Source organism: Solea senegalensis, linkage group LG17 (genome assembly GCF_019176455.1).
Source record: "Solea senegalensis isolate Sse05_10M linkage group LG17, IFAPA_SoseM_1, whole genome shotgun sequence".
Classification (NCBI taxonomy): Eukaryota; Metazoa; Chordata; class Actinopteri; order Pleuronectiformes; family Soleidae; genus Solea; species Solea senegalensis.
The window spans coordinates 3,127,931-3,147,599 of NC_058037.1; the positions used below are offsets into that span (position 1 = coordinate 3,127,931).

Sequence of the window (19,669 nt, forward strand, 5' to 3'; positions counted from 1 at the left end):
TAAAAATCGAAATAAATGTAGAAAAAAGTTACAACAGAAATGTTAGTATGTCAGAATTACAGAAAGGACACACACTATACACGTCTGCCTCTCCTTTAGAAAAACAATTCATCATTACATTTTAATGTGAACTACATACATCTGCTTGAAAAAACACAACAACCCAAAAATCTTGTGTTCAATTTTACTACACCAACAGTCACACAATTAAAGGTCATTTCATTCATTTCCGACGATACATTTGTTGACGTGTGCAGGGAGAGCGGGCACAGAATGTGCTTGTAGAAGAAAAGACGGCAAGGATAAACCTGAAGAGTTAAGAACGAGTTGGAGAGACAGGATGAGGGGTCTCCATGCGCTGTGCGTGAAAGTGATTTCAATCATAAGCTGTGGCCGTCTTCAAAACTTAAAATAAGGACGGATCGACAATCACTGAAGCTGTTTTTAAACATGAACCGAGGGTCCAGACATTACCCACCATTCACATAATGAACGCAGCAGGACATTGTGTGTGTGAGATTAATTCACAGCAGCAGGGTCATCTCTGGAGGATGTTTCAAAGTTCAAATGAGGCTCCGCCCCCTCGCCTGGATCCTCCAGGCTCCTTTGAGGATGCATGAGGTACAACACTTGCCCATTTGCTTGCTGTGGATTATCCAGAGTCCGGTCTGCTGCGTTTTCACACAACCTAAATTTCGATATTTAAGGGAAATCGTGCTAGGATGGGAGAATAAAAAGAAAAGAGGAGGACCACAGAAGGACATGTAACAGAGAAAGGATGAAAGCAGATGATCCGCTGTGGCGACCCCTAAAGGGAGAAGCCGAAGGAACAAGAAGATACTAGGAGAGAAGAAGCAACTTGTGTTTGCGTTCACACGTACAGCCCCTCTGCACAATCTCAGGGGAATTAGAGTTTAGTGCACGTCTTAAAAGCAGATTAAACACATGACGTTGTTTTTTTTCCTTAAATTTGTTATCAATCTGCAGAATTCTGAGTCAAACAGTTAGTACGTTTCCATGCACAGTTAAGTAGAGCTACAAACGTTCTATTGGACTAATGTCCTTTCCCCAGAATACAACCACTGATGGGGCATCATTATTGAATGAACCCTAGCTCCCCTTCCACTATGCAACAGAGGTGACATACAGTATACACCCTCTTCTGTACGTTTGAATCCAAATTCTATTTAGTACAATTTCAGGACTAACATGTTTACATGTATTTTAAAAGTCCGGCTTAAGTCTTTTTAGTCCAAAAGCAAACAGTTCAAAGCCAAGCAATATATCATAGCATATACTATAGCAAATATTACTCTAGTATTACACTAATACTGGCTTTACTCATTTGTCATTTGTGTCAAATTATTGTTTCTGATGTACGGCTATGGATGCAAAGCAGCAGGTCGGCTCCCTTATCTGATGCTGCCACCTGTTGGTCTGGCAGAGTGTTTACAAGACAACCCGCATACTGTATGATCTGTTCAGGTTCAAGGCAGAGCAAGAGAAGGAAGTAAAAAAAAGTGAGAAGAAAGAATGGGGTGAGACTGGGGACAACAAGGTCAGGCACATGATTTATGGGTCAGTTCACACCCAGACAAAATACTCGTGAATGCGGTTCATAAGAACTTTGAAAACCAAAGCTTCATACCAGTGTCGTGTAGAGCTATAGCTTATTGTCTCTGTAGTCACTTAGTGATGACTGCCATGTTACTTGTTTCCCTTTGTAACACTGAAATTGTGTTGAAGAAAAAAAAAACAACCTTGTAAGATGGCGGCGTCGTCCAGTTTAGATTAAGAAAGTGCTTAAGTGTGTGTTTAATGGCGTTTACAGGTCCTTCTCAGGTGTATAATACATGTATAACACCACCTTTAACAAGGCTGAGCATAGTTAAAGAAAGTGAATAAAGTATCACCTCATAGTGTTTTCACTGTACTGATAGTTGACCCTGTATCGTGGCGGAGGATGGAGGGGTTCTGGAGGAGACACAGACCACACAAAGGAGGGAGATCGGAGGGTAAATAGGAAAAAAAAACTTCCAGTAAACAGTTGAAAAAGTCACTGAAGGGAGTAGCCCCTTAATGCTCACGTGACAAAATAACACAACAGCCCCTGCCAGGTCTAGTATCAACCCCAAGCTAATTCTGAACAACACCAGATCTGATTAATCTCTGCTACTTGGATAATATCCTGTACTGACTGTCTCCTCCGTCCTCCACTATAACAGGTCGGGGAGGTGGCTGTAGACCGAGTCCAGCAGCGTCTGACTGGCCTCCTGACTCTTTACTCCCGCGATCTCAAAGAGGCGATCCAGCTTGTCCTCGGCGTCCGGGATCTCCTCGATCACGTGCAGCTCTTCTGGGTTAAGGATGTGCAGCATGTCGTCAAAGATGGGCTGCAGGTCACACGGGTCCAGGCGCACCTGCCGCAGCACGGTGTCTTTTTTCTCTGGAGAGGGAGACAGTGAAGAAAAACTGTTATTCAATTGATACCAGTGCGTCATTGGTCAAGGGAAAGAGCAGGATGGAGGCAGACCATCCAATGTCGTGACCCGAAGTTAAAAGAAGAAGGTCAATGAGTGTCTGGACAGACTATACCACTATCAACATGTAGGTAAAATATTTGACGTAACTAGCACTGTTTCCTGTTCTCCCAGGTCACCCATTACTGGTGCTCTAGCTTCCTCCCACAGTCCAATTAAGTAGTCACTCTAAATTAACTGCAGGCGTGAATGTGAGAGTGAATGGCTGTTGGCCCTAGAAAATGAATGAATCAATATCGATTATCAAAAAATTCTAGTCCAGTTCACCAAATTTTTCCCTTTTCCTTACAGTGACGATGGTGCTGAAATCAGGTGATGACATGTGACGTTGTGCTTTGCTAAATTTGGCAAAACTGAGGTGAATTCTATCATGTGTAAAATTGTAGTTGGAAGTAAATGTAAACACCAGCAAACCCACAAAACACTTAACACACACAAAAAACCATAAATGTGAGACAGCGCAGCATGTTTGCAAACGCCCTCTGCTGGTGAGCTGGAGGACACAGTTCTCATTTGACTATATTCACAGTGTCACTTACTTCTGCTTTAATATAAGCAAAAATATACAGTATATACTTCCAGTCAGTTTTCATTAAGGGAAAACTTGGACTTTCAAGGTAAACTGATATCGATCAGAAGTGTTTACATTGTCTTTTAGTAGTTGTTCCACTTAATTCTACAATTTGCTGCTAAATACTTTTGGTAACTTCTGCAGACACTGACTCAATAGTCAATTACACCTCTGTATTCAAACATCCTTCACGCCAAATGTCAATAAGTACATCGACAAGTATCTATAAGGAGAATTGGTATCAGTAACGTATTCATAAAATCCTAATTATACCATCAATTTGAAGCTGCTCTAATCACAGTTTTTAGTTTCAAGTCTGTGAAATGCTTTAGTTTGCTCAGTGACATGAGCTCTGACAAGTTGAAGCCAAAAAAAAGTTTTACATTTCAGCTTTAATCAAGATAGGAAACGTTTAGATGAGTAACTGATGAGGCATAAACAAATACGGGTGACACCTGTGGCATTTAAAACATGTGTTATCTGCTCCACTGATAAGAAACGAGAGATGAGTGGGAGAAGACGTGTGTCCAAGTCAGATGAAGACGAAATGCAGTGGACCTGCCAATGAAACCCATTGGTGTGTATTGTGAGAGTTTGAATCAAATGACAAACACAAAACACATTTTCCCCGTGTCATCTTCTCTGTTCCCACAGGTATTTTACACAGAATGACCTGTATTTTTTATACAGTGTTTCATTTATTAATACAACATTATGAATGTGATATTAAGAACAACATATAAATATATTAACACAGAGACCCATACACTCATTCTCTGAAAATATGCAAGAGCTTCAACTAATGCTTATTTTCATAATCGATGAATCTGTCAATTATTTTCTCGATGAATCGTTTGGTCCATAAAAAAACCTTAAAAGATGTTGATCAGTGTTCGTCAAACCTGGAAATAATGACGCTCTCAAATGTCTTGTTTTGTCCACAAACCAAAATGATAAACTTTTAATGATTTCTTTGTTATCCAGATCAAGGAAATGAAGAAAATATTCACATTTGAGAAGCTTAAACAATCGGAAATCTTGTTTTAATTATGAAAAAAGCTTCAAACGATTATCAAAATAGTTGTCGATTAATTTAGTAATTGATTAATAATCGATTAATTGTTTCAGGTCCAATTATCACTTAATTCAACTGTTGGCTGCACTCTTCTAGCATTAGCCCCAGGAAAGCTGTCACCAGCTGTAAACAAAACGACTGCCTGCTCCCTGCATGACCTCTTACCTTTGGTAATGAAGGAGCCGTTCCTGCTGAGGCCGGAGTCTTTGCTGGAGGTGGAGTCGCAGCGCAAGAGAGGTTCCGATTCGTCGGGGAAGAAACCTTTGCTGCGGTCCACTGGCGACTGCTCCACACCCACACCGCTGGAGGCCCCCACGCTACCACCGCCACTGCTGCCGTGGCTGCTGTTGCTGGCGGGCGACCCCGGCACCTTGTGGGCGGGACTGAGGCTTTGGCTTACATTCACCGAGGTCATCAGCTGGTTGATGTCAAACTGTAGGTGGAAACAGAGCGATTTGGGAGGAGTGAGAATTTACAGCTGTGCACGTCGCGGGAGAGCTTACAGTAACGGATGAAACAAAGTAAAACCAGGGTGAATTGTGGGGGCAGCGTGGAGTCAATAGTCCAATCAGTCAGAAAAACCAAGGACTGTTTCGTAGAGCATCTCTGCCAGATGTTGTGGAAATAACCTCTTCAACGGTCGCCATTTCTGTTGATGCCTGCAACTTAGCACTCTGCACTGCCCTCTAGAGTAAGTACTGTGTAACGTCCGTACGCAAAAGATGCACAGGGGTATGTAGCGTAGTGACAGAGACAACGTTTGGGATGGACAGATGTTAAAAAAAAGACAAAATTGGAGTATAAATGGTGTCTCAGGATCGGTCGCATTTATCTGTTTTGATATTCTATTTGCTGAGTCAGCCGTACAAAGGGTTTACGAGGATGTGCCCATGGACCCCCTCCTCCGAGAACACATAAATTAAACTAACAACCACCCCAAAACCACCACCAAATACACTGCAAAAAAATAAAGACCACCCCCAACAGCCATGGCAATATTAACACTGTATATCACTTTATATTCAGGTCATAAACAAATAATGATCAAGCTCATTATTTCTTTAAGTTCATGGCCTGTGTCTTATTTGACTGCTTATATTTTCTTTTTTGGCCTTATACTCTTTCTCTCTATCACTACCATTGTCTACCACTGCCCCCCTCCCAGCCCCATGTTCCCATATTCCATCTTTTTTTATTCAGCCTGTCCTGTTTCTGAGTAAAAATGTAATGTTCAGTCTCTCTCTCTCTCTGCGCCCCTCTGGTGCAGCAGTAAACCTGCGGTTTGAACTGGTAGCGACTGGTTTGAAGACCATGCCTTGTTATTCTCAGTGTGACTCCACCCGCGCCTAAAGGTCACAGCAGCAAAGGCGTCACTTCATTTATATTCTAAATGAAAAACTGAGCAGAAGCGAGAGTGATCTTAAAAATTGACAAAGCCGTCAGGAACATTCTTTTTTTTTTTTTTGATTTTCTGGTTGATTTGGGTCCTGATAGATGTCTGACCTCCAACAGGACACAGAACAATCCCCGCTGTGTTCTTTCTCTTGTGTTTTCTTTCTCTCTATCATAACGTCTGGGTCACGGCGCCGCAGAGTGATTCTTACAGAACAAACACGCCGCGTGTGTGTCTCACGTACGCGCGCAGTCGCTTGCAGCTGCAACTTTCGCAGAGCAGCAGATGTGACAGGGACAATGTTTAGGAGAGCAGATGCAGAAAACAAAAACTCAGCCCCGGGAGAGAGGGGATGAATTTAGCAGCCTTTAGAGACAGGAAGTCTGTGGATAAGTGAGTACAAAAAAGAATCTGATATTCATCTTTTGTGGCAGAGGTTTGACACATTCTACAATAACTGGTTCTCAACCATTTTGGTACAAGAAGCTGTTGTTTATTAAAAATTGACCTCTTTTTTTTGACCATGGATTTCACAATATGAATCTACAATGTCAGGTAGATTGTTATTATGTTTACATGTTGACTTGGATAAATAATAACCAGATATATTTTCCCAGCTTCATTGTGTTTCACACAGACTGTACATAAAAAATGGATGTAGTCTCTGAGTCTGGAATGTGAAGCCAATGAGGAAGTGACTCAACATGTATTCACTGAAAATGGCCACCAGGGGACACTAGTTGCAAACCATTGAACATTTTCCTAAGGAGTAAATGGTCTCAAATTCAGGTCTTCTTGAGTAGAGAATGAGTCCACACTCTGGTTCCTAGTTCCACTCTGATCAAATACAGTAGAACAGTATTTCTGAATTTCCTCAATGTACCACCAGAGGAATTTCGCGTACCACTGGTGGTTCACTTAACACAGTTTGAGAACCATGGCTTTAACTGACGCAGACAAACGGGGTGCAAGTTGTGACGGACATTATCTGCCCACTGTCACGTCCCTCCAGTCTGATATCTTTAAACCGATAACCTGAGCTGCTGAGGAAGAAGAGAGCAGCACATCCAGGAAAAACCTGCCTCAGTGTGTGTGTGTGTGTGAAAGAGATAGAGACACACAGTGAAAGGGTCAGTTTGAAATCAGCATAATACAGTGGTTTTATTATGGTAGGATATTATAAATATTGGTTTAGGGCTAATCGATTTATCTGTCGATTATTCACTCGATTAATCGGGAAAACTGTTTTGTCCGTAAAATGTCAGAAAATGTTCCAAACCTGGAATTCTCAAATGTCTTGTTTTGCCCACAAACCATAATGATTCACTTTTAATAATGTATTTGTTATGCGATACATTAAGAAGCTGAAAAATCTGAAAACTTGTTTTAATAATGGAAAAAGTAGTTACAGTATCCCTATCACTTATCAATCAACTATGTATTCATCTATTTCATTTTTTTTTATTTGTTATATTTACATGTTTATTTTCCATTCATTCCTGCTGAGTTCTGGTTTTTCATCAGTTTTTCTCAACTCCTTGTCTCAGTTTTATGTTTGATATTTGTTAATCGGATGGTCGATGAGTGAGGGGTGGGTGTATGAAAGGTCCCTGACTTTAATCATAACAGGTTAACTTTAACAAATCTTAGCCCTAAACTTAACCTGGTCCTCAGAATTGAGGTCCTGCCCCAATTCTGAGGACCAGGTTTTGGTCTCCATGAGGACTACTGCTCCTGACAAGGTAAGTGTTTATCCTAGAGAGGTAACAAATGCAAGTACACACACACAATACACACTGAGCACACCAGCTCTCATGCGACGTACACACACACGTACAGCGTTGGCAGACTGCTGTAGGGTGAAGGGCACTGGGGACTGAAACACACACTGGGAAAACTTTCATTAATTAGATCAAAAAGGTTCCAGGAAAGAATCTCACCCGCCTGTAACCCCTCCCTCACTGATGAGCCATTAATAACAAGAGAAACTTACTCAGCCCAATCCCACTGTGAAGAGACTCCATGATGTCATGGCACGTTCAGCCCTCACCCCTGAAGTAGATCTGCAGCGAGATCTTTCTTCCCAGACTGCACTGAATAGTCTACTTAACGTCAAACACGCTCACAACCAGACGCACATCATCACTGTGAGTTAACTTTAATAGAATCAGTGCCGTTTCTGGGAAAAGTCTGGGTCTTTTCTGCCCACAAAGCGATGGATGTGGTTTTCATTTAACCATCACATGGGGCTCGTTATGGAGGCGACTGAAAGCCGTCTAATGGGACCTGAGTCATTAACACCCAATTAGGGTAGAATTGCATGTGACTGTGCACGATTGTGGCCGGAAGGGGAAAAGTGTCTGTTGCAAGTTTTCTTGCATTTACTTTGCACAGTGGAGGGAAGAGGGCACATGAGGAGAGGAGATGACAGATCTGTGTCACTGGAATACATTTTCCATTTGAAATGTATGAAACGCATAATAATAACAAGATTGTGTCAGACTATATCATACATCCATTTATCGTCTACTAGGGTGAAAGGCGGGGTCACACCCTGGACAGGTCACCAGTCCACTGCAGGGAAAACATAAAGAGCCCCCTTAGGGCGATTTCATTTTGCCCAGGTGCCCCATAGACTTACATGTTGGAATTCTTTTTTTCCAAATTCGGGAGCGGGAGATCGCAAGTTGGCTTCTGTGCAAGTTGTGCTAGCTAAGAAAAGCTTCGGCTTATAGAACTCGGACCAGCTGAACATCGCCATAAAGCAGCGAAGGAAAGACAGAGGGAGGAATTACCCTCGTTCTTTCTCCAGGAGCTGCTATGAGAAGGAGGACTGGCTGACTGGTTGCCCTCAGACCAGTGCCATGTTTGGTTTTTCCCTGCCTCCGCTTTCAGATGATGGACACCAAACAAGCCTGGATTCAGACAGGTAATACAGACTTAAATCATTTCTCTGAAAGAGCAAAAAAAAAGACACGGAACAGACAAGGACACATGTGGACAACGCTATGCGAAAAACAAAAGAGTGATAGAGAAGCTTGCATGTTTAAAAATGACGTCGGGCTTCATGCACATCGATAATCTGCTCTGCTCCACACTAGCCTGACATTTCAGTGACCTGAAAACGCTCGATTTCACTTTGTCACCCGCATTCACACCGTGATTGGTTCTTATCAGTCACGACTGTCAGCTGTGAATGAAATGTGCAGTCAACTCTTACTTTCTGTTTTACCTCATCGTCGTTTACTAAAACAAATCCATCCTTGAGTTTTCCACACTTCTCATTAATAGTACTAGTGTGGTACCCATTCAATATGAGCCTGTTAAATCACTTAAATCATCTCTTAAATGTTTTAACTGTCTTAAACTTTCGGCTGGGTGTAATTCTTACCTTGGAATTGATTTTTTTTACAATTCTATCTTTATGTTGTATTGTCAAGACTGACAAGACTCATTATGTGTTCAGGAAACACAGAGTAGAACAGACTAAGAGAGACTTATGGTCTGTTTCTCTAGACCCATTATTATCCTGGACTCTGTTTAACAGCCATTAAAGGTCATTCGAAGGCAGGCGTCTGCTTCAGTGCTGACCCCGTTTGACATTTTCAACACAACTCTGCAAATATTCCCGGATCCTTTCCGTGTGGATTGCGAGACAAAAAAACAGAAGGGCAGGAAAAAAAGGTGCACCGTCTTCCCCCTAATTTAATGTGTTTTTTTTTTAACTCACCTCCCTCTGGAGGATCGCTCCATCTGCTCCAGTCTGACACGATGCATCCATTAGCCACTCACAGGAGGCTTATCGAGCACGGCTGCTCTTAACTGAACTATTGTGATGTTCTGATGACCTGGGACAGGAACAGCAACGGCTCTATATCCAACATCACTCGTCTACATTAAAGTGCATGTAAAGCAAATGCTGAGATTTAGAGTTATTTAGAGAATTAAGTTGACGCTTAAGAGCTATTTATTCACTTTGGCTTTTAATCCCAGTTGTATTATTGTTTTAATGGGTGCAATTCATTTTATTTTTCTATTATATTTTGTTTCTATTGCTGTGTTTTACTAGTTTTATGTTTGTTGTTGTTGTTTTTTAACCTAATTGCAGAAGTTCAGGTCAAGCTTTGGTCTCCACTAAAGTGTGTCTGTGTGTGTTTGTGTATTTCAGACAGGAAATTTTTTTTTATCATTTTAATTTAGTATAATGGCAGGTCATTTTCCTGGCTGGTTGACAATGTCAGAAGAGATATTTACCATTGCTTTATCTGAACTTTGATATGTTACTATTTTGTTTTTTAATGCCGTGCATGGACTGACATTTTTGCTTTCAGGTTAAAACGGTAAAAACAGGTTAAAACAATTATTTTAGAAAGCAAACTGAGTAGCAATTAATCAATAAAGGGCTAGCATTTTAGTCTGGCTTTTAACTGAGCTGCATTTATGTAATTGTTTACCTTTTAGTTGTTTTCACTGTATCTACGTATACATAATAGTTTGTTGTGTCCTTCATCGGTGCATCCCCTTATTCTATTAGTTTAATTGCTTTATTTATTATCGTTATTTATTTTTCTCTTCTTTTTATTCCTGCTGATTTTCGCCCATTATTATTACTTTTGTTTCCCCAAGTACAGACTGTCAGGTACTGTTGTGTTTTTTCCCTTTGTTTTATGAGTTGATAGGGTTACGTTATTAAGTGAATCACATTCAGCGACATGACGTCGTATGAGAAGGTGATTGAGTATAGTTTTTTTTTCTTTTGCATATAATTATAATCATTTTATATTATAATTATAAAGCATTTTCCAGTGACTAAGTGAAGTGACTAAGCATCTACAACTTTAATTGTGGCAATTTATTCAATTGAGGTCATATCTTGATTGCGTTTTGTCACTTCCTCTGCGGTTAAGAGTTAAGAGTGAACAAGCAGAGAGGTTGAAATCCCCGCCGTCGCTCGTCTGTCTGGTTCCAACACAGCAGCGGCTGACGTATAAATATAAACGTCACTCACACAGCTGAGGCTCACTGGGTGGCAATCACGGCGATACTGTGGACACCCCCCCCCACTGTGTGTCCATCACTCAGTGTCATATAGGGCTCTTATGTAACGTATGACGCACTGACAAGTTTCTCATCAAGTGCTCCAACGAGCTGCTGTGAAACGAGTCATGAAACAGTGACCTTGACCTGTTCTGAAGTTTTGGAAAGACTTTACATTACAGTACAATAACAAGTAACACTATGATAATGGTTTGGCACTATGTTTTGTAATAGGGAGGTTGTATTATTTTAGTAGCATCTTATTTCTAATGCATTAGTAATGGTGTGCTAATAAGAGGATAATATTACAGTATTTCCATAATTTCCAAAGTTATATTGAGGTAATAGCATGGTACTGACAGTTAATACAGGTTACTATCAGTGTAACCTCTATCCATCCATTTCTACCACGTTATCCAGCTGACACTACACCCTGGAGAGGTCGTCAGGACCAACATACAGAGACAAACAACTATTCATTTCACAACAATGGACAATTTAGTGTCCAATTAACCCAATCCCCATTCCTCCCCACCCAGAGGTAACTTTCTTTCTGAGTGGCAACAACGCTAGCCACTGCATTTATTGCTACTTATGTGCAATCGCCAGTAATCCCATGTCACTTTTTTATGTTTTATCCCTTCTTTCTTCTTCTTCTTTGTTTTATGTTTTTTAAGTGTTGTACACTGCAAAACATGAAAAAATTTACTAGTGCAATTGAATTGAATTCAGTGTATTTATCTAATCACACACTTTTTTGGACTTATTTACTTATTATGGCTGATCATTTGATTTGTTTCAAGGTATTTTTTTTGCCATTTTCTTCAAGTCATTTTCCCCTAATTGTGGTTATATTTTCTGTCTTTTTAGAGGAGACATTTTTTTGCAGTGTATCCAATGCTAATGTTAGATTCTGTTTTTCAAAGCACAAATGGGCAGCACCTGCACTTTGATTGCATGCCACATATAATGACAACAAAGCTTCCCTCCTCACACATAGGTATTACTTCATGATATACACACATATATATATATATATATATATATATATATATATATATATATATAAATATATATACATATATATATATATATATACTGTATATATATATATATATATATATATATATATACTGTATATATATATATATATATATATATATATATATATATACATATAAATATGACATTATGTCAACATTACTTCTCTATTACAAAACAATAACCATACAATTACCATATTGTTGCTGTTATGAAACCTCTGGTTTGTCTGGCTCAATAACTTGATGGGCATTGTGATGTTTCTACAGTTTGATGAAAGGAATCAGACGCTACTAAAAAGGAACAGACGAGATCCATAGAATAAAAGTCCGTCGAGGAAGGACTAAATTTAATTGACCTAATTTAACAGCGTCAAAGTAATTGTGACGGTTAAATGTTGTCTCCACTCCACCATCCACCAGCTTTCCAAATTCAGGGTTAACTGAAGGCCAGTCAAGTTCTTCTGCGCTGACCTATGATAATCTTTTCTTTATAGAAATGCCTTTGTGTTGTGCACAACAATGTTGTATTATCTGCTATCTTATCTACAACAACATCCTGTCAGACCAACCAGTTGTTGGGGATCATTTGCTGATAATTAAACTGTGGTGAAAGGCCAAATTAAAAGGCGAGTGAGACCTGAACAAAACATCGACTGTGTGGCACTAACCCTGAAGGTGACATTGCTCTTTGTCTAAACTGCAAAGACTTTGACAGGAAATGTAGATTGTATCCGTCTTCTATCCTGTGCCACCTACTTCTCTGTATCTCTGTAAACCAACATCCAATAGTTGCTTAAAAACAGTGAATGGAAACATTATTTTTACAGCGGCAACTAACGATTTTTTTCATAACCCATTAATCTGTCGATTATTTACACGATTAATCGGTTGGCCATAAATATCATTAAAAAATGTTGATCGGTGATTGTCAAACCTGGAAATGATGATGTTCTCAAATGTCTTGTTTTGTCCACAAACCAAAATGAAAAAAGCTTCAAACCAATGTATCGATTGTCAAAATAGCTGTCGATTAATTTTTAATTGGTTAATAATCGATTAATTGTTTCACCTCTAATTATTTTATTATTATACATAATGTGAACATTTGCGAATCCTTTTAGTAGAACCACTTCCTGATGATACATTTTTCTAAATGTTGCTGCTGAACATAATCGAGCCAGTGAACTCATGTCTATCTGCAGTTACAGGTTAGGTGTATAAAGTTTCTCATAGACAACAGTGACCTTGAGGAGAGCGTTCAAGAGCAATAACTAGATATGAATCTCTGACAAGTTAGATGGAAAAAAAAAAGAATGAAAGTGGATGGTGATGAAAGATCCAAAACATTTATGCGTGTGTGTGTGTGTGTGTGTGTGTGTTCTTAGAAAACGACGGAACGAGACCAACAGCAGGAAGCTCAGACATGTTTCCTAAATTCCTAAATTACAGTCATCCGGCTGCACACATGAGTCAGGCTGCATGTGTGTAAGCATGTGTGCCGGAGTGGTTTGTGTTTTTTTGAAACGCAAGTGCACTATAAAAATAGCTTGGCACCTATGGAGGCAATTTATAGAAGAGCAAAGGCACGTGTATTCACATACAGTGTTTCTGTTTGGTTAAGTGCCTCTTAAACACAAACAAATGTAAGGAATGTCAGTCTATATGTTCTATAAGTTAATCATGTAACTGTCTAATGGGCTGCTTGACGGAGGGTGACTTGCTAAAGGCACCAGTGTGCACAGTTTTTGGTGTTTGGACAGGAAATCCTAGATATATATCAGTTACTTTGGCCCCCTAACTCACAGCAAACATGAACTACAACATTAAAAAGTCAAGTTTGGATAGGAAATCCAAGAGATATTGGTATAGATGCAAGAGAGACTTCACTAAAAGAGCCACTTCAGCCCCCTCTCACAAAGCGAACATGCACTACTTCATTAAAGAGTCACATTTTACCAGTCTGCCAAAGGAAAGCCCCAAATCAACAAAGAGGCAACTAAGGAATAATTCAAATGTAGGTTGTGATTTTAAGATGTTAAGACCTTTCAGTTATATCCATCGAACAAGTTGCTTGACAGGCTTCAATCGTGTGCCCTTAGCAAGTCACCAGTGCTGACTTTGGCCATGTTCGGATAGGAAATCCAGGAGATATTGGTAGAAATGTAACTACACCATCAAAAAGCCAAGTTTACCAGTCAACAAAGGGAAGCAAGGTATGGTTGCTCTAATACCCCATTCCCACTGGTCAAAACACCCATTTAATCCAGAGTTTGAACAGGGTTCTTACCAGTAGGAATGTGTTTACTTGGCATTCATGATTCAATGGATGAACACACTCATTTCTTCTTCATCTGCTCTATTTTTTTTTACCCACAATGTTACAACAAGGTTCATCTACCAGTCTTGAATAAAGTACATGAAGGTGACACTTGAGCAAAAGTACAAGTATCTTACAGTACAAGGACTTTAGTAGAAGTTAAAGTCACTTTTTTGAATATTACTTGAGTAAAAGTCTTAAAGTACCTCACATTTACTGTACTTAAGTATCGGTATTCATTTTCTGATAGTAGCGGAGTAAAAGTAAAAGTTGTCAGAATTATAAATAACGACGTAAAGTACAGATATGTGGAAATTCTACTTAAGTACAGTAACAAAGTATTTGTACTTTGTGACATTAGAACACTGCCCTGTCCAACCTATAGGGTTGTTGTTGGCGTGGTATGCCTCAAAGTCAAAACCTAATAGTAATAATGACTCTTGGTTCGTTTTTTTAAGTCAGTGTAAAAAGCTAACACGGCTTCCAGGTGAAGAGAAACTGATAATGGCAGGACAAGAACCTCAAAAAACCTACTCAGACCTCACCCACTTCCTCTCTCCCCGACTCACTTATCCCCCAACAAGTATTTTCCAAACCTCCTCAGTGTACAGAGAGTCTGCCACGCTGAGTGTAATTACTCCTCAAACATCAAATCATTCTCCTGAAGGCAGCCGTGGCTTTAATGCGAGGAATGTGGCTGAACCACAGGAACGTGTTTCAGTGGGACACACCAGAAATCTTTCCTCACAGATAAGATATCAGTGGAAGAGACGCCAAGAACAGAGTGTGCTGAGGCTTGTGCCACGTCGATGGAGCTGCCGATTAAAAAAGATGTGAAAGGCGACACTTATTTTCCTGACAATAGTTTTGTGGTGATTGTGATGAATCCAGGACTCTGACTCAAATCCTGACTCTCAGAACTGGTGAGTCAAAGTGATTACTCAGAATTATTTGCTGCTTTCTTTCTGTCAAAGGCCAAAATTATGTGTATGAGACACTGATATCTAGACTGCTAGGTCAGGCATGCATGTTCACCGGCCAATACGTAATTTTACGAGTTTCTCTTCCCCCATTTTCTGTCCCCCACCTCTCCACTGTCCCCCATTTTTTCTTTCACCCCAACCGGTCGAGGCACATGACCGCACATCTCTGAGCCTGGTTCTGTCAGAGATTTCTTCCTGTTAAGAGGGAGTTTTTGCTCTCCACTGATGCCTAGTGCTAGCTCATTGTGTGAACTGTTGGGGTTCTCTGCTCTCCTTGATATTGTCTATGTACAGTGCCTTGAGATAATGTATGTTATGATTTGGCGCAATACAAATAAAATTGAATTGAATTGAATTGAATTGTGTACAGTACATCCAATTTATGATGTATACTCCATCACATGACACTTTTAAATATCTCGAGTGACAGAAATTGATAGAAAAATGTGTTGCTCAATGCTTTCCTCTTGTGTTAGGCACCTGAAAATGTTTCTTGTGTTGCAGACAGTCATGCTTTGTCCCCATTTCCATAAAAAAAACACCTAATCTTCAACTCACTCATTGTCTACCGCTTTATCCTCCTCTTGAGGGTTGTGGGGCTGGAGCCAATGCAAGCTGACATAGGTCAAAAGGCGGAGTACACCTTGAACAGGTCATCCGTCCATCGCAGGGAGATGGACAACGAGTTACTCTAACAATGAAGAGTGTAGAATTAACCTATCTGCATGTTTTGGTCTGTTTTTGGAGGAAACAGGAATATGCGGAGATAACTCAAGCCCGGAGTACTTTCAAACTTGAGGATCTCAGTCGAACCGGGATTAAAACTGCTAACTGTTTTGCTGTGAGGCAACAATGCTAGCCACTGCATCACCGTGTGCCCCTTCATCTTAAGCTGTTGTACCTGTTGCTTTCTTGATTGTTTCAACAAATCCCGTGATCAACTTGATTTCTTGAGCTCACATTGTCCTCATTGAAAAAGGAAATCCATTCATCATCAAAATACAGGAAAATGTAGCACAGATATGGATCCAAAAACAAGCTGACCTAACCGATCAGGAGGATTCATTGTAAATGGGCAGCTGAAAGAATCACCTGGTGGTAGGTTAAGATGACTGGAGCCTTTCGGCGGAGTATAAATTGAAAACGTTGCATGACAATTACCAAAAAGTGTTAATTTAAGCTTCAGTCTCGTAGAATCAACTCTGACTTGTCTTTGAAAACTTGAACTGAGTGTCACAGAATCAAACACTGGGAAAGTTTGACACAAACATCTCTCCATTTCCAAATACTAATAGTGGAATGTCTTGCCCCGACATCCAACATCAGTCCTTACCTGTGGGTTGTCCTCCATGACACAGCGGATCTTCTCCACCACGTCGATGCGTCGCTGTCGGTGCAGCGCGTTGATCAGCTTGGCCAAGTTGGCGTCGCTGTCGCGTATGGTCCAGTGCTGCAGCGCTGCGTACGCCCGCTCGTGGTCTGACGAGTAACCGTTGGAGAAGGCTGCCACCTCGCGCTCCGTGGCGTTAGCCAGCGACTGGTAGATGTCGATCCAATGGGTGCCCACGTGAGCTGCCACCAGCTTCAGGATATCCACCCCTGAGTGGACAGAGAGAGGGGTGAAGGGGTGAAGGTTAGACGACGAGCCGAGCTGAGTCATTCATTGCAAATAAAAAGGGAAATGCAACGCTCGTGATTGCTGGATTCTGTCCTAATTGAAGAAAGTAGGTCAGCAGCTGTGAACGGTGTCAGCTAACACAAAACAGCAGTAAACAGATGGCCTTATTTCGATGTAACTAAGCCTCACTGCCGTGCGTCATAAAAGGCAACATTGTTCTTGTTCAGTCATTTATCCTGAACATCTGCATGTAGGTCTGTGACTGTGTTTCTGGAAAATGTGATTGATTACGATAGGGCTGTGCCATATAAGTTCATTTACGATCATACAGTTATGCATCTTTCCTCTGTAAAAATAACTTTTTTTTTTCCCATTTCAAAGATCACCATGACAAATTTCCTTAAAATATCACAATATATTTTTTCAGTTTATATTCCCAAACCATAGATTACATGCAGTATAATTTGTGTTTTACTCCCCTTTTTCTTTTACTTTGAAAATACTCTAACAAGTACATTTCCTAAACAGGGACAAATGAAACAACTGCAACACTGGTTCCAAACAAGAGCAAGTAGACTGATTAATCATTGGCCCAAACAATGTGGACAATTTTGGCAAATTATTATTGAATTAATCAGCCAATTATTACATATTTTGGACAGTCTTACTTACTCAGAAACCTTGCTGCTCAGTATTTTCTGATGACCTGTTTTATGTCTTTAAATCTTGGTCAATAGAAGTGTTGTGTAATACATTACATACATTACTTCAGTCAAGCGACGCTGTGCATCATTTGTTGTTATAAAACTGTTACAATTCAGTATCAGTATTCAGTATCAAAGAAAAAAGGAAAACAATAGGCACTTGCCAGCTTTTTGTCTCGATTAATTAAAAGACTGAAATCTTTAGTCTAGCAGATCTAGTCTGTCTCTATTTCCTCTTAATAAAAAGTCTTGCAGTTTCCTACACGCAGCCAATTATTAGGCTTGTCACAAAATTGCCATTGTGGTGTATTAAGATAATTTCTTGGGGGGGAGAGAGAGGGCCAATCATTTTTCTGCTATGCCCGCCCTGATGCAACACCCCAGACCAATGTACCATGTTGCAATGATCCCTTTTGTGTTTGGTCTACAGTCGTACCATGATCAGCTCATTATTTCAATCGGTCACATCACAAGACAAGCTCTGCTGCTTTAAATGTAGCATATATAATCATTTGGTCATGAGACCAAGTTGAACTATTCAAGTCCCCGGAATCTCTTAACCAAGAACTCAGCTTTCAGGCATGACACACAAATACACGTGCAAAAGAGGCAGTGTGTCATGTCATGAGCTGTGGACCCCCTGGGTCAGCTGAATCTCTTCTCTTAGTGAGGGCACGCACCTGCTGTGCTGTGTCGGAAGTCATTTCATGTTTTGTTCGGGTTCACGCCGTCGACTTTCAAGGAAAGCCAGGCCTTTGAAAACAGAAGTCACGTGGACTCACAAGTGAGCAGAAAAAGAGGTCAAGGACTTGATGGGGAGCAGTCACGACCAAGATTTCCTGATGGACCTGTCAACAGTTGCTGCTGCTGGTATTTATCTGATGCTTGTGAAACTGTTTGTGATAATGGATGGATCCTTACTATGTAGAACATGTCTGAGTATTCATCTAAAAGTGTGTTTACAGTTACAACCTGTATCTATGTGGACTATGTGGTCAAATTAGCATTGAGAGACTCAACAATCTGTTATTTGTTACTTGGTTCTTCGTCTTAAGCTACAAACGCTGATATGTCATAGGATTTTCGTCTTCTCGCACATTCTGTTGTCTGCTCAGAATCACTCTGCTCCACTTCCCCCTGACAACAGTGACTCTGCAGGAACCAGAAACGCTGACTCATGTGATGGCCGAGCAGTAATATAGTGGTATCCTTGTTTGGTTCCACACTACGCGTCCAATGCTGATTCATGTATGAGTATCAGAATCACACAGTTGATGACTTTGGGATATTTAGGAAGTTGATGGACAAAATCAATTTGGTCGAGAGGAAAGTCTTAACCTATTTACATTGGCTTTAGTGTGTGTGTGTGTGTGTGTGTTACCTCACGTTATAAGTGCCCTCTTTTTACAGCACCTCTGATTGAATATTCTACAGTAGGGTTCAAAATCTCAACAACATAGGCTGACATTAGGCCAACCAGTTGGGTACAGATGGGATTGGGTCAGTTATTTGCCATCTTATTAGAAATTACTAGAAATGGGTAGCTTAGTGATTACTAATTCTGTTGCAAACTACTTTGATTTGAGTGCTTTGGCAAGTTTTGTAACTTAAGATCCATTAATGTGCTGCTTCAACCCATATTGTATCTACTTGTGTAGAGCTGCAACTGACTCAGTAATTGTTTGTTCGATCAAATATCAGAAAATATGGAGTTTTTTCAAACCTGGAAATTATGATGTTCTCCGATGTCTTGTTTTGTCCATAAACCACAATGCTTCAGTTTTAATGGTTTCTTTGTCATATGGAGCAAAGAAACCAGAACATATTCACATTTAAGGAAACTTTAAGGAAAATTCTTTAACAAACAAATAGTTGACCATTCATTTAGTAATCAATTAATAATGGAGTATTTGTTTCAATCCTATACATGCTGTGCAGCTGTTATACTGGTACACTGCATCACAGAATTAATTCCTCCACTTTTGATAAGGGCTCAGCCCTGATTAATGTCTATACTGCGGCAAAGATAAATCCAGGATTCAGAAAGACCGAGAGAGATTAAATAGATGAAAGCCAGTGGTCGACGTTCACGACTTCACTCCCAACACACATTACATTTACACACACAGAAACGCCAGCACACATAAGCCCAGAGCAAAGAATGAATATGCACGTGAGGCATGCACACATGCTTACAAAGACATACTGACAGCTAAACACTACATTCATTACCCCAAAACCCTCATGAATGGTAACTTGACCTAAATCTGAAAAGTGAAAATAATAAACATAACCTTAATCCACAACCAAACCCTACTTCTGAGATGACTCTTTGTGGTAGTAGGAGACCACCTCTGCTTGACCGTAGATGCCCCCAACTCGAAAATT

The 19,669-nt window shown here is 40.3% G+C and overlaps 1 protein-coding gene across 2 annotated transcripts in view; it reads right to left on the reverse strand.

Moving 5' to 3' along the window:
- Window positions 1-170: 170 nt before the first annotated feature.
- The window catches only part of tnfrsf21 (tumor necrosis factor receptor superfamily, member 21), a 41,453-nt gene continuing 21,954 nt past the window's right edge, over window positions 171-19,669 (reverse strand). For both annotated transcript variants that reach the window (XM_044049251.1, XM_044049249.1), the window contains exons 4-6: window positions 16,293-16,558; window positions 4,352-4,619; window positions 171-2,446 (exon numbers count right to left, since the gene is read on the reverse strand). In XM_044049251.1, coding sequence (XP_043905186.1) covers window positions 2,217-2,446; window positions 4,352-4,619; window positions 16,293-16,558 — 764 coding nt within the window. In that variant the 3' untranslated portion in view covers window positions 171-2,216. The remainder of the gene's footprint in view (window positions 2,447-4,351; window positions 4,620-16,292; window positions 16,559-19,669) is intronic.